This window comes from Octopus bimaculoides, chromosome 23 (assembly GCF_046866305.1).
Source record: "Octopus bimaculoides isolate indiv1 chromosome 23, ASM4686630v1, whole genome shotgun sequence".
Classification (NCBI taxonomy): Eukaryota; Metazoa; Mollusca; class Cephalopoda; order Octopoda; family Octopodidae; genus Octopus; species Octopus bimaculoides.
Genome location: NC_142950.1, coordinates 328746 through 343745, shown reverse-complemented (window position 1 = coordinate 343745; position 15000 = coordinate 328746). Strand labels below are relative to the sequence as shown.

General features: G+C 35.8%; 1 protein-coding gene across 47 annotated transcripts in view; it reads left to right on the top strand.

Annotated features, from left to right (window-relative positions):
• The window catches only part of LOC106878922 (uncharacterized), a 483138-nt gene that overhangs the window by 415638 nt on the left and 52500 nt on the right, over positions 1-15000 (top strand). For 25 of the 47 annotated variants that reach the window (XM_089340213.1, XM_089340206.1, XM_089340209.1 and 22 more), the window contains 4 exons: positions 6746-6884; positions 7977-8125; positions 11615-11656; positions 14211-14321. In XM_089340213.1, the coding sequence (XP_089196339.1) occupies positions 6746-6884; positions 7977-8125; positions 11615-11656; positions 14211-14321 (441 nt within the window). The remainder of the gene's footprint in view (positions 1-6745; positions 6885-7976; positions 8126-11614; positions 11657-14210; positions 14322-15000) is intronic. The other 22 variants (XM_014928278.3, XM_089340211.1, XM_089340205.1 and 19 more) reach the window with 5 other exon arrangements.

Below are 15000 nucleotides of genomic sequence, written 5' to 3'. Positions count from 1 at the left end.
AAAGCAGCCAGCAAGTTCTACTGTTCATTGCGACATCTCAAAAATGATGTCCTAAAAATTTAAACCGTTGGAAAATAAAGAAATATATATAACATTCAAAAACAGAAAAATATTAGCAGACATTCATTCTCATAATTTAGTTGGGTTTCAATTAATATTTTTAAATAAATGTTCTCTACATTTTCAAATATTTTTCCTTAAATTCCAAATTCAGTGAAATAGTTTTGCTGTTCTATTCTTGGCAGAATCTTTTGGATATCCGGCCAATTGCTTAGCAGCATTTCATCTGTCTTCACATTCAGAGTTCAAATTCTGCCAAGGTTGACTTTGCCTTTTGTCCTTTCGGAGGTCAATAAAATAAGTACTAGTTGAGTACTAAGATCAATGTAATTGACCTTCCCCCTCCCCCAAATTTCAGACCTGTGCCTATAGTAGAAAAGATTATTATTATTATGATTATCAAGGCGGAAGGCTGGCAGAACTGTTAGCAAGCCAGGCAAAATGCTTAGCGGCATTTTGTCCATCCTTACATTCTGAGTTCGAATTCCACCATGTTTGACTTTGCCTTTCATCCTTTCAGGATCAATAAAATAAGTACCAGTTGCGTAATGAGGTCGATCTCATTGACTGGCCCCTTCCCCGAAAATTTCAGGCTTTGTGCCCAGAGTAGAAAAGGATAAAATAAGTACCAGTATCAATGCAATGACTTGCCCCCCTCCCTGGCCTTGTGTCAAAATTTGAAACCATTATTGTTATTAATGCTATTATCATTATTATTATTGGTAGTGGTAGTGGTAGTGGTAGTGGTGGCGGTTGTGGTGGCGGTTGTGGTAGTGGTTGTGGTAGTGGTGGTGGTTGTGGTAGTGGTTGTGGTAGTGGTGGCGGTTGTGGTAGTAACTGCAGCAGAGTAGAAGGCAAAAGCCTTGCCAGGCTGTGTCCTTGTCCTGGCTTCACAACTTTCACATTTGTAACTCGTGTTGTTGAGGACAAAAAACTGAACATCACAAAGTCTTGTTTTTCTCACTTCTTTAACTTTCAAGTTGTTGTTGCATTCCATTGAAAAGAAGAAGATGATGATGATGATGATGAAAGAAGACCCAGTCATGCTCTATGGTTGATTAAATCAGCCGTACTTCTTCCATACAAATATGGTGGGCCAAAATTAGAAACCATCACCATTGTTATTATTGCACAAACATACACACTCACACACACACACACTCAGTTCCTCTTTCTATTTCTCTGCCTATCAACTTTTTTATCTCTCAATCAAGCCATTTCCCCAGTGGTTTACCAAACACAGTTCCAGCATTCTGAAATTATGTCTAGTAACAATCACTGTTATCACACATCATCACACATCACACACACACCATTAATAATTTGATGATACTAATAATGGTAATAATAATAATAATAATGTTAATTGTTTTTTACCCACTGCTCTCAACATCCAACTTTGAATTAACATTGTGAAGATTGTCCTGCTGCTTCGTTTGTCTGAGAGCGACAGGTAGTCTTTTATGTCTGATGGATTTGGCAAATGAGGTTGTGAGGTGGACAAGACTGAAAGGGTCGAAGACGGAAACCTTCCGCTTTGGCCAAGTCCTCCTTATCTTTTCCAAGTTTCAAATTCATTGAAAGGCGGGATGAAAGTGTCAAGGATGTTTCAAGTGAAAAGGTTTGTCCTGAACTTGCACCTGTAGACTGGGGTGGGGAAGGAGTTAGAAGGTAAGGAGAGGGCACTTGCCCCCAGTTGTCAGGATGACTAGTTTTGTTAAGTTTCCATGATCAGTCCAAGAAGATCCCTTGTCTTTTGAGGAATTCTTCCTTATTTTATTTCTTTGTTTCTTTTAGTTTACTCTTTGTACACTTTATGTATCATCCTGCACCCTCCCTGACCTTTTTGGAAATCTTTAGGGGTTAATTAAGGAAACATTATTATTATTATTACCACTCTTCATCCTTTGAATAACATTATTACTATTATTATTATTATTATTATTATTATTATTATTCACTCCTTCGCATAAAAAAAACTCAGTTGTTAGTTAATCAATTCCTTTTTTGAATTAAAAAAACTCACATGTCACATTTAACACTCCACATCATACACATTCACACACTCACTCAAACACACTCAGTGTGTATATATATATATATATATATATATATATATATATATATATATATATGAGAGAGAGAACTATATATATTTCTCTCTCTCACACCTACACACCATCACAAATACACATCTACACTTTTATTGTACAGTTGTCAATTATTTCCTTTTTTATGTATGTGCATGTGAGTCTGTGTGTGTGTGTGTGTGTGTGTGTGTGTAAGTAGTAAAAATTTGGCTTAGTACGAGCAAACTCTTGTAAAGGTGTGTGTGTATGCATACACACGCACACACACCATCATCATTATCATTATCATCATCATCACATTCACTCATTCCTGCTTGCATGAACCAGATGGAACTTATTGGGGCAGATGCTGATCAGCTGGATGCCCTTCCTGTTGCCAACCCTCACTTGTTTCCCTGAACGCAGGCATGGTTTTTTGTGTGATAAAAATCCTGTGACTGGTCATCAAATACCCTCCATTACACCTTTGCCAACTTTATATCTTCCTCCTCTGTTCTGGACGTATTCTCACCAGCTGTCTTTGTTAATCAGCTTCCATGTTTTTAATTAGATCAAAGATTTTGTCTAAATTCTTCAGCCACCAGATTGTAGGACCATAGGCAGTTGCCTAGTATGATGATGACGATGCTAAATATATACATCTGGAGGCAGTGTGGCTGATGCTGGGCGTCATGTAACTAGCACCTGTGCTGACGTTGCATGTAAAAAGCACCTTCCAAGCGTTGGACTTCACAGAGGCAATGACAATGATGAGAATGTCTCATAGCTTGTTAAAATGTCATAGATAAACAGTGATTCGAAGGTAGGGCGTTGCCATGGTGCAGCATGCAGGTTTGTTTGTCTATGATGCATCAAGCTGCTTCCTTTGACAGTTTCTCTCAAACACCTCAGCACATCCAAGTAAAAATCTTTAAGCCTTCCTGTCAAAAAATATTCTAAATCGTCACTTTCACTTTTAAATGGCTCTTACATGCTTTTTGGGGGTCACAGCAAGATTCGTCTATACCACTGTGACAATTGCATTTTTGTTTTAGTATCTTCAGCCATTTTCATCACTTGTTATGACACTTTTCAAAAAGTCTTCATCAGCATCCATATGATTAAACAGTTGTTGTCTGACTGTGTTTCAGTTCTACTTAACACAATGCATCTTCAATTTTCTTTTCAAAATCCTTTATCACAAACGTTTACAGATGCTTATTTCTCCAGAAACTTCAAAATCAAAAAAGTTACAATTGCCATGCATCACAGTAAACTCATTTGCAATGTAATCATCATCTATTGTTGTGGAAAGTTGTCCAGATTTGATATCATCATTGCTGGATGTTCTTCTCAATTTGAAACACCAGTACTGCTTGTGACATTATGTGTGACTCAATCCATCTTCCCCAATAGACCTACTTTCACATTAGAGAAGTTTCCATACAAAGTTCTTTCCAATCTAAAACAGAATTTCATATAAATATGTTCTTTGAAATATTTCTTTCATTGGCTTGCAATGCCTTAAATGTATGTTCACTCTAGCACGACTAGATTAATGGCTAACTGATGTGGCATGATGCGGCTCTTACTAAATTAAAGTTGAGGTCACCCATACACAGTTCTGGTTCTGATGGTTTCCCAGCAAACCTCCTCAAATTGTGTAAGCATGCCCTGGCGGAACCTCTACAGATTCTCGTCCAGAGCTTTCTTGCAAATGGCAAGCTGAAGGAGGGAATAATATGCCCAATCCATAGAGGAGGAGGCAGAGCAGATGCCAAAAAACTATAGCCTTATGCCTCTGACTTCACACATCAACAGAATCATGGAATGGATATTCAGAGGGGAACTAATCGCATTCCTTGAAGAAAACAACTTGCTGATGTGTATCCTTTCATATCTCAGTCACCCAGTAGCATTGCTCTTTAATCCTGCACCTAACCCTTAACCTCTATAGCAAGAGCTTTTTTCTAACTCGTATATTGGTGCAGGTAAAGTGCAGGTGGAACATGACAAACACGTATACTGTTCACGTCATACCTGTGTGTTGTCATATTATGGTCTTTTATTGCTTGTTGCTGCAGACTGGACAGGTATGCCATGCATCATCTTGTTGCTCTCAATCTTTCATCTTGTTCGTATAAACAACCTCAGACATGACTCACACCAAGTCTTTTTTTTTTTAGTCTTTCTTTGTCACTCAGACTTTCGGAGCACATGGCACTTAGTCAGCCATAGGTGAAGTGTGACTGAGCAAGTATATCGTCAAAATATATGATCCATGACCATCCCATATTTCAGTGTTCCAGACATTACATTGTCTGACATTGCCTTCCTTTTTTTAACTTAATAAGGTATAATTTAAGGAGGATTTGGTTTGTGCTCCAGGCACATCAAACAACCAATCTAGAGGTTTCCTTTATTTTCTCAGCACGTTGTTTCTATTCATTGCCATCCTTATCATCGCATCCACCACCACCACCACCCATCTTCCTTGTCATCAAGATGCTTTCACTCATCTCAAATGCGATATAAATGTTTGAGCTCACCTCTTTTCATCTATTTCTTTACCTGCCTTTTGCAACTGCTAATCTTTACCCAGAATCCATTGCCAACCCCCACCACGTGCTCGAGCAAGTGCAACTCTTTCCGAAAGACACCTTTCGGTGTCTTTAAGGCCCAGTCACTGTCATAACGTTTTTGACATGCCACCTCAGCTAAATAAATTTCCGTATGGCCAACACCTCACATTCAACTCAGTTGTCTTCAGTCTTCATGGATCTTCCACATTCAGCGATCTCTGACTACCATCAACAACTGTTCATTGTATTACTGGATAGTGTATTCCACTATTTCACCACTGATGGCTGTAATTGTAGCTCATATACACGTATCACCTCTAAATTATCAACAATCTATTAAATATTAGGAAACATGTAGCTGTTTGCATTTGCCTCTCACAATATGTAGTTGGCAAATTTTAGTCTGTGTTGCTAGTATAACTTTCTAGTCACTTGCAAAGTATATGACAATGATTAAAGAATTTCATATAAATGATGTGTATTTTATATGTGTATTATATACATTTACTTTATTGTCATAATATGCATCCTATAGAAATCTTTCATGCATACCATGTTGTATATTCCTAGTGTGCTAGGTGAACACCACACCCCCCCCAAAATGTTGGAATCTTTTTTATGAATAAGCCTGTTCTTACTTTAAGTCTACACTGAGATATAAAAATTCAGTTTGAAGTTGTATTATGTATAAGAAATAACCTAAAGTTTGTTTATTCTTACACAAGAATAGCAGTGCAACGTGTAACAACAGCTAATCATTGACCAAACATACACAAAAAAATGATAATAAAATAACTTATACACACACACACACATACTCACATTGTCCCAGGTTGTTCCAGGGCTATAATGTCCTTGTCCAAAATGCCAAAACCCAAAATAATGTAGTTGGGAATTGAACTTCCCAAACATGCAGTGATGCCATTATCTTTATATAGAAATAGATGTTCATTGGCTTTGGAGACAAATATTTCTGTCGTTCAGTCAATAGCTCATTCATTGAATTAGCATGTAAAGGGCTGAATCCTCCACCATTAATTTAATTCTCTAAGAGAATCCACTTAACAATGTGTGAAAACCCTGGCACTTCATCCTAACAGCTCCTAACCATAGAGTGTCAATCACAAAGGCTTGAGACAACAAAAGCTATGGCCAAAGACATGTGTCCAAGATGCTGCATAGTAGGACTGAACCAGCACCTCCTGATTGCAAATAAAGCTTATCAGTGATTCGGTCATTCTTCTACATAACTTTACAAACTTAGAAAAAAGATCACGCTCTTTTCCGTATATCAAATAAAAATTCCACCGATGGGAATTGAACCATGCTTTTCTGGTTACTGATTACTGATTTTGTGTTAGAATTCTGGTAAACAATAGATCACATAACAGAAATGCAAGTATTGCACAACCACTTGTACCCTCAGAGTAGTCCTTAAGGGGAATCAGTACAATAATGTGTGATATACTGTAAGTTAGAGTTCCCCTTTATGTAAGTGGGTGAATATCCTACATACATTAATAGTCTTAATGTAACCCATTAAGGCAAAACGTGTGACACAGTGGATGACTAAATTGGCTCTTTGAATCATAGCTACAATTGATCCAACAAGTTCCACTGCCCTTTTTTTTACCTTTACCCAATTCCACATGCAAGACTTTGGTCACAATGGTAACAGACATTTCCCCCAAAGTGCTGCACAGTGGCATTGAGCCAGGAGCTGATGATTTTAAAGCAGGCATACCTGCGTCTCCATATACACAGATATAGATATATATTGGTCCACATACATTACATACACACTTGTTGATGCAACTCTGACAAGATTCATTTGCCCCCCCCCCCCTCTTGGGTTAATAAAACAAATTCAAAGCATTTACTGGAAACTCTTTAATTGACTACATTTCTTCCATTATACATTTGTCACCTATCTTGGGAATAGTACAATTGTCTGTGTCTTCCACCAATATTCGTAGCTAAATGGCTCGGTTAGAAATTAACATTTTTTATTATTTTTTTGACGTTTCTTTCCAGGGTGTAAAATTTGATCCCGATTTGCCACAGACTCTCCGGCTAGAATTTGCTAAAAGTAACACAAAAGTCACAAAGCCTAAACAGCAGTCTCCGCAACCGGCAGCAACACATCCAACAATTATACATCCACTAACAGGGCGTGAGTATCTTATCTATAAATGCAAATGAAATATTGTTTAAAAAAGTCTGTAGTGTCAACTGCATTCAGATGTAAAGTGTTTGGCAGCTGTAAAACCATACAATGTAGGTCGTCAGGAGTAACACTGAAAACAGGGATGCATTATTCAACTGACTGTAAAACCTTGTGTACCTCACCACATCCAAATTACCTGAACACCATCACATATTGCTCCAGCTGGCAGTGGTGGTGGTGGAGAAGAAGCTTAATAAGAGTAGAACGAGACAAGACTTTTCTTATGAGTCAATACTCTTTTGAATGGAATTAATCATTTTAATGTGTGTGGGTGTGTGTGTGTGTGTGTGTGTCTTATCACTCGGCCATTCAGATGATTGACTTTTGTTCTAAGTTTACTCTAAATGGTTACACATTTGTCTCTTTTTGCTTTCCTTCTTCTATTATCTGAACCCAAATTCAGTTGCAACCAGCTTTATCTCTCTGGAGTTGATAGTATAAGTATCAGCTATTTAGTCAGTGGATTGGTTCAATTCACAGCAGATTCCTCTTCAGTTCAAATCTCCTGTTTTTCATGATGCTGAGGTTGAGAAATCGAGTTTACTCAATCAGTCGATGTTCTTCTGATCACAAATTGTGACCTGTACCCATGGAAGAGGCCATTCACACCATCATCACAAATTCTCTCTTGTTGTAAAAGAGTAAAAATAGAAGAAAAAGCAGAGTAAATGTGGAACAGTATTTAGTTCCATCACTCTACATTCAGAGTTCAAGTTACCCCCAAAGGGTTTATTTTGCCCTTTGTCTTTTTGTTTTCCCTACTAGAGATACAAGAGCACAAATTTGTGTGGCAATTGGGTGTAACCAATTGAATTAACCAAGGAACCAATAAAAGGCAGAAATTGGCTACAGCCAGGTTTGAACCAAACACCACGTGTTGAGTTCGATTCCCTACCATCTCTGCTTCTGTTTATCAACATCAATATGTTTTTCTCATTCTCACTTTTCAATTGTTTACATTTTTTTAAATCGCTTTGTGATCTTTTTTTTTTTCTGATGTTTATTTTGTTGTGTTTTTTTCTTTTCTTTCTTTCGCAGAAGAATTAGGTGCAGCATTTTTCCCTGGAAGTCCTGAAGCCTGGACTCCTCATCCTTTGGCCTACCCAGAACTGGCCCCTGCAACAGCTACAGCCATTCACCATGCTGCGCTCATCCAGCATCCAGCTCTAGCCCAGGTACCGGTACGGGTTAGTTTTATTATCTTTCATCCCCTATTTTTGTTTTTGCTTTGTTTATTCCTCTTTCTTTTAGTTTGCTTTTTATTGTTCTCCTCAGATATTTTCTTTCTTATGTGAACACGTACAAATGTCCATGTGAGTAAATGTATGTGTGTCTGCGTGCACCTGTGTGTCTACCTGTATCAGAATTTAGCCCTCTTAAAGTTTCTGTCTTTTTTCTTTATTATTCTTGTTACTGTTATTATCATCGTTTTTATTGCCGTTTTATCACCCTAAATTTGTCCATACATGCACACACACACATGCACGCACACACACACACACACACATAAACTTCATTCCACTTTGATCTTGTTATTACTAAATTAGTGCCACAAAATGGCTGGTGTTCATTTGGCAAATGCTGGAGAGTATCTGATGGAATAACTTCTGGCATGCAATCTTATCTCTTTGTTCTGAGTTCAAATATTCACCAGGATTAATTAAATAAAGACAAACACTAGTAATGTATATCGAAATAACTTTTGTCAGCTGTAGCTGGTCCCCACAAAACTGTTGCTGTATCACAAGGCCTTAATTCTAAGAATCTTCTTTTAATAGCCCCATAAGTTTTACTATTTAGAAAGAATGAGAGAGTGATACGGTGTATGAGAAAAAGATATTTACAAACACAGTGGGAAGAATAACAGATGTCATACCATATATGGGAAGATGTATTTAGATTTTTGAAGATGCATGTGCCAACATACACACACAAAGAATAACTATATGAATATAATAGTTGTCTAAAATGTATGAGTCAGATAAAATAGACACTCAATACTTGTCAATGTAGTAGATATAGTAGTCAAAGTATATAGCATAACATATATATTACAGGTAATCTTACTCATCAGCTTTGCACCAGATATTATATAATATATGTGTTCTTCAGGTGAGAAAATTTCACATCTGGTGCTGTGAGAGAAAAAAAAAGTCATGGGAGATAATTAAGCAAGTGATTTATCAAGAGTTATACCCCTTGGCACTTACCCCCCCCCCTCTTTTCCACCAAAAAACACCGTGTTACTTATGATACAGCAAGGGTCTGGATAAGTAAATGTATGTGTTGATGAGGACGTGATTTTGAAGGTTTAGTTTGTGTGTAGGGGTGTTTTGGAGGGAGAATTGGGTGACAGCTCAAACCTTTAACAATGAGTTTAGGTGCATATATGTATGTGCGTTCATGCATGTGGGGTTTAGCTGATACAACACTTTGGTTTTAATTCTATGAGCAGGCTCTCTTTTGCATGTGGTTCATATTCTCAACATTATCATTTCAACCTCTGAAAGTCTTTCATACAACAAATGCATAATTCTGTCTGTTTGATTTTGAACTTCGTTTTCTGCATATTTTCCATTATTTTCTTGAAGAAGGATTTTGTTGCCATTTAGAAAATACTGTTCTTTCCTCTATTTTCATTGCTTTGTCTTGTGTCTTTCTTTGTAAATTTTTTTTCTTTTTATCCTTTTTCATATTTTCCTCTGTAATTATTTCTTTCTCATAGTACAATGGAAATATGGTGCTACAGGTTGGTGCCATTAGGAGATGAGGTATTTCTTCATACATTTGTGATGCGGGTCCGAAAGATATTTCCATTGCTATCCTGCCTAGTTTTGCTCTGGAAACTTGGGATTGTTGTTCTTGTTGTTGCTGTTACTCTTTATTGTTTTTGTTTTACTTATTTTTTACTGAGTTTCCCCAGTTCTTCCAGGTGTTTAGCTCTCAGGTGTGTTTTGTTCCAGCAAATATAGTGACCAGGTTTTCTTATCCTGTATCACCAATCATGGGCCCTTTGTCTTGGTGCCTTCTACTGCTCTGGTATTGCTCTGTAGCTTTCAGGGGTCAATGGGATCTGCAAGTCTATTTTGATGTCCCCTAACCTTCTTTTAAACCTGCTTACACTATCATACTGATACAGAAGTCATGACTAGCTGTTGGTCTGCATTGTATCATCCAATGTCTTTTTATATAATTCTAGGATTCTTTGACCCAGAAACTAGGACACAAATGTACCGCTAGTCACTGTTTTGACTGTTTTCAGTCATACAGCAATTTCGGTTGAGATAATTTCTTCTGAGATGTCTTGGAAGGTTTGATATTTTCATACTTCCATCTTTTCGTAGACAAAGATATATAAATATTCTTTTTCTTTACCTTCTTCTGAGGCAAAGAAATGCTAAACAGTTCTTCCATCTTCATTGCTTTTCTTTTAACTCTCATAAGTACAAAAGTTTTGTCTTCATTTAACATTGAATGAAGGTCTGTAATCACATGTCTATTATATCATCAGACTGCAGTATTTGGCGTTGTGTAAGAGTTGCTATAGTTGCTGTTGTTGTCTTCTAAATTGCTTATCTGAGTATGTGAGACAGTTTCTTCTATTAAGTGTTCAGCAAAGCCTTCATTTTTCTTCTTCCTCTTCTACATTCAGTTGTGTGTTTTGTTGTTGTGTATTTTTTTATTTTTAGCTGTCATGTTGCTTTGTTGTGTTGTACAATGTGTGCTGGTCATTTTTGATGCAAAAAAGTTATGCTTGTTTTGATGAGGTAAAAATAGCCATTGAAGAGTTCCTTGCCAAATGAATTGACCCCAGTACTTTTTTTTTAAACTTAATACTTATTGTTTTGGTCTCTTTTGTTAAACCCTTAAAAGCTACGGGGACATAAACACACTAACACCAATTGTGAAGCAGCAATGGGAGACAAATACATACACAGACATGCACAAACACACACACACACAAACAAACACACACGCACACAAACAAACACACACACAACAGGCTTCTTTCAGTTTCTGTCTACCAAATCCACTCACAAGGCTTTGGTTGGCCCAAAGCTATTGGAGAAGACACTTGCTCAAGGTACCTAACAGCAAGACTGAAACCAGAAACAAGCTTCTTACCACACAGTCATACCTGCACCTATATATATATATATATATATATATATATATATATATATGTATATATATATATATATACACACACACACACACACATACACATATGTACATATATATTTGTAGATGTATATATATATATATATGTGTGTGTGTGTGTGTGTGTGTGTGTGTGTGTGTGTGTATATGTGCACAGTTGTGGGAATCAAATTTTTTAAGAACCACTTCTCTTTTCTCTTACACCTCAGACACCTTGCCTATGAAATTAGAGATTTGTTCTCTTTTTTTTCTCATTCCTAATTTTTTGCCAAGGGAATAACAGAATATAAACCAACAAACAGAAATATACAAATTTCAATGGCTTTTATACAATAAGTTATTTTTATTTTATATCGTGCTTCAAATATTTCCCTACTGAAACTTGATTTTTAATTTTTCACTGGTTGCATGTTTTACTCTTTATTCATCACCTTTGTCAATTTTTCCAGAAATTATTATCAAGAATCTTATGGTGAAATTCTATGTAGATATTCTCTAATTTTTGTTTTTTGTAGCATGCTTTCCAGGAGACAGTATTTTCATCAATGTTCCAAAATGTATGTTAACAAGATTTACAAATTCATGAAGCCTCATAATTTCATATCACTCTATCAACCACTGATATATATATATATATATATATATATATATATATATATATATATATATATTTTTGCAGGCACATCTGCATATATTTATATGTATGATTCAACAATGTAGTTTATATTTAAATTACATAACAAATAGTCAGTATTTAACACTCGATGTACATTTTAATATATCCAAAAAAAAAATTCTGTGCTAAAGTGTAAGAGTTTCTTGTTTCCCAGAATATGAGACTCTTCTCTGCTCTGCACGTATAAACATCATTCATTTCGATGTATATATATATAGTTTGGATCTTTCTTGTATTTTCCAATCTGTTAAATTCTTTGGCATTGTGGCTTAAGCTCCATGCGTTGTTTAATATTTTGGTGGCATTTCTCTTTACAGTATATGTCTAAACTAGTTGTGTGGTTGTTTTGTTGTCTCTTAAAAGTAATTCTGTCTTTCCTATATAAACCTCTTTGGTTTGGTTTTAGAAGTAGGCCCAGTGGTGGTTACTTCAGCTTTGTAGAATCACTACTTGCATATTCCATGACACATTTGATGAGCAAGAGGTTGGGTTTCTCAAGTTGTATGTGATCTCGATGTTGATTATCAGGGTTCTTGGCTATCTTGATGCTGGTGGTTGAGCTGCAGTTGGTTTTGTTGTTATGTTTGTTGAATAATTTATTGTAACTGATTCAGGGGAGAAATGCTTGTGTTTTTAGTGCTGAAGTATGTTTGACATTGTGTGATTTTGCTTTTTAATATTTTGTTACTGCTTTATTGCACTTTGGTGTTGTCTACGTAGGTGTACATGATTTTGTTTCTCCTTGATATCATTCGATTCTAGAGGTATGTTTTTATAACCTGCTGTTCTATAGAATAGTTTCATATTCAATGAGAAAAGAGATAATCTTCTACTTGCTAGATTCTGGAATACTAATATTAGATGGTTACAGTTCCTATGTTGGTTAATTTAATTTTTCCTTGTGTTTGTGGAAGGTTTGTGATAGGTGTCTGTGTTTAGAGTAGCACCTGAGAAATCTGCTTTGATGAGGTGTGATGATCATTTTGAATTCAAAGTTACTTTGCCTTTCTTAGGTTTCCATGAGTCTCTTTTTTGTATGCTCATTCATATTCTTACATATGACTAAACCATTTCCTTATTTAATCTAAAACCTATGTTCAGGAATTTTTAGAATACAGAATCATACAGAATCTATAGTCGTATAAGATCCCATACTTCTGCAGCATCATTGTAGACAATCTCTGACAACCCTCATCAACACCCAAAAATCATTGATGATAAAGTAATGACTGTGGTGGTAGTGCTTCATACTGACTTGGAAGGAAGGGAGTTGGATTCCCTTTTGCGGGAGAGAAGTGTGAGGGGAGATGGTTGATTGCTTATTTGATCCTTCTTCTGTAATTCTGGAGCCTATTTTCTTGGCTTTCCTATAAGAATGACTTGAAAAGCAAAACTGATCTTAGTAACTTTCCTGTTCAAAATCTAGAAAAATGAATTTACATTCAGTTGGGAGTTTAATCAACTGCTTACTATTTTGGCTAATGGCAATATCAAGATGATGTTGAGGACTTATTTTTCCTGGTGTAAGAGCTACAAGGCAGGTGTAGGATTAATGGAATCAAATCCCGTCCCCCTTACAATGGAGAGTCATATCAACGTCTTTTATGGTTCATTTGTTTCAGTCTTTGGACTGTGACCATTCTGGGGCCTGAAAGGGTTTAGTTGAGCAAATTCACCTCAGTACTTACTTCTTTTTTTCTTTTTTTTAAGCCTGGTACTATTGGTATTATTCTATTGGTGTCTTTTGCTAAACTGCTAAGTCACATGCCAGTTGTCAAGTGGTAGATGGGGGAACAAGCACACACACACACACACACAGATACATAAATACAAATATATACATATCATGGGTTTTTCAGTTTCTGTCCAGCAGATCCATTCCCAAGGCATTGTTCGACTCAGAGTTATAGTGGAAGGCATTTACCCAAGGTGCCGTGCAACAGGACAGAACCCAGAAGTTCAGGGTTAGGGAGCAAGCTTAATAGCAATAAAAAAATTCTTACATTTTCCTAAGGTTTGAAATGTATGTGAGAGAGGTTCAATCCCAGGAAGTGAATTTACCCTGGCATTTTACTGATAATTGTTTTTATTGATCCTAGAAGAAATTGTACTCAGAATGTAAATTAGCATAATTATATTTAATCTAAAATGTAGAGGAATAAAAGTAAGCACTTCACAACATTTCAAAGTTTGGCACTTTTATTGTTTCTGACACTCCACACTTTAATCGTTACAGTAGTAGCAGTAATTGATAATAATGATAATAATAATAATAATTATAATAATAATAATAATGATAATAATAATAATAATAATAAGCCAAAGAAAAATGTCAAAAAATCTAAACAAAGAACAATAGACAAAATCCTACCAAAAATGTTTTAAAGAAACAGGTTCTCACGTTTGTTTTCTTGCCTTTGTCATATTTACTTCAGGTAAACCCCAATTATCAGAAAATCTTGGTTCCAGAAAATACACATCGGATAAACACTTCCTTATCGGATACTGGTTATCCGAAATACATAGGAAGTATGATCCCCAACCAGGTAGGACACCAATTTCAATTTAGAACAAACCAAAAAAAAATTAAAAACTTGATGGGAAGAATTTTTTCCATTTTCTTTGTATGTTTTTTTTATATTTTATTTTTGTTTGAGGTTTATTTTAGTCTTTTAATTTTTTTAAGGATTTTAAGGAAATGTGGGCAGCTTTAAAATTTTTTTTTTTTTCTGATTTGTAATTTTTAATTTTGTATATTTATATTTGTTTCATTAATCTTTTAGCTTTGTGATATTCATAGCATTTGTTAACTTGCATATTATTATTATTATCATTAGCTGGCAGAATCATTAAAGCATTGGGGAAAATGTCTTGCAGCATTTCTTCCATCTCTTTACCTTCTGAATCCCACCTTTTTTGCCTTTCATCCTTTCAAGCTTGATGAAATAAAGTGAAGTAGTCAAGTACTAAGGTTGATGTAATTGACTGTCACCTCTCTCCGAAACTTGTTTGACTTGTAATTTGTGCTATTGACTTGTGCCAAAACCTTGAAATTATTATTATTGTTATCATATATTATATGGAATTTAATGGAGTAGTAGAATCAGTAGAGTGCCAGACTAAATAGATGGCAGTATTTGGTAGTATTCCTTCCCATTTTTGAGTTAAAAATCCTGCCACAAACTGTCTTTGCTGTTCCTCTGTTCAGAGCTGATAACATTGATA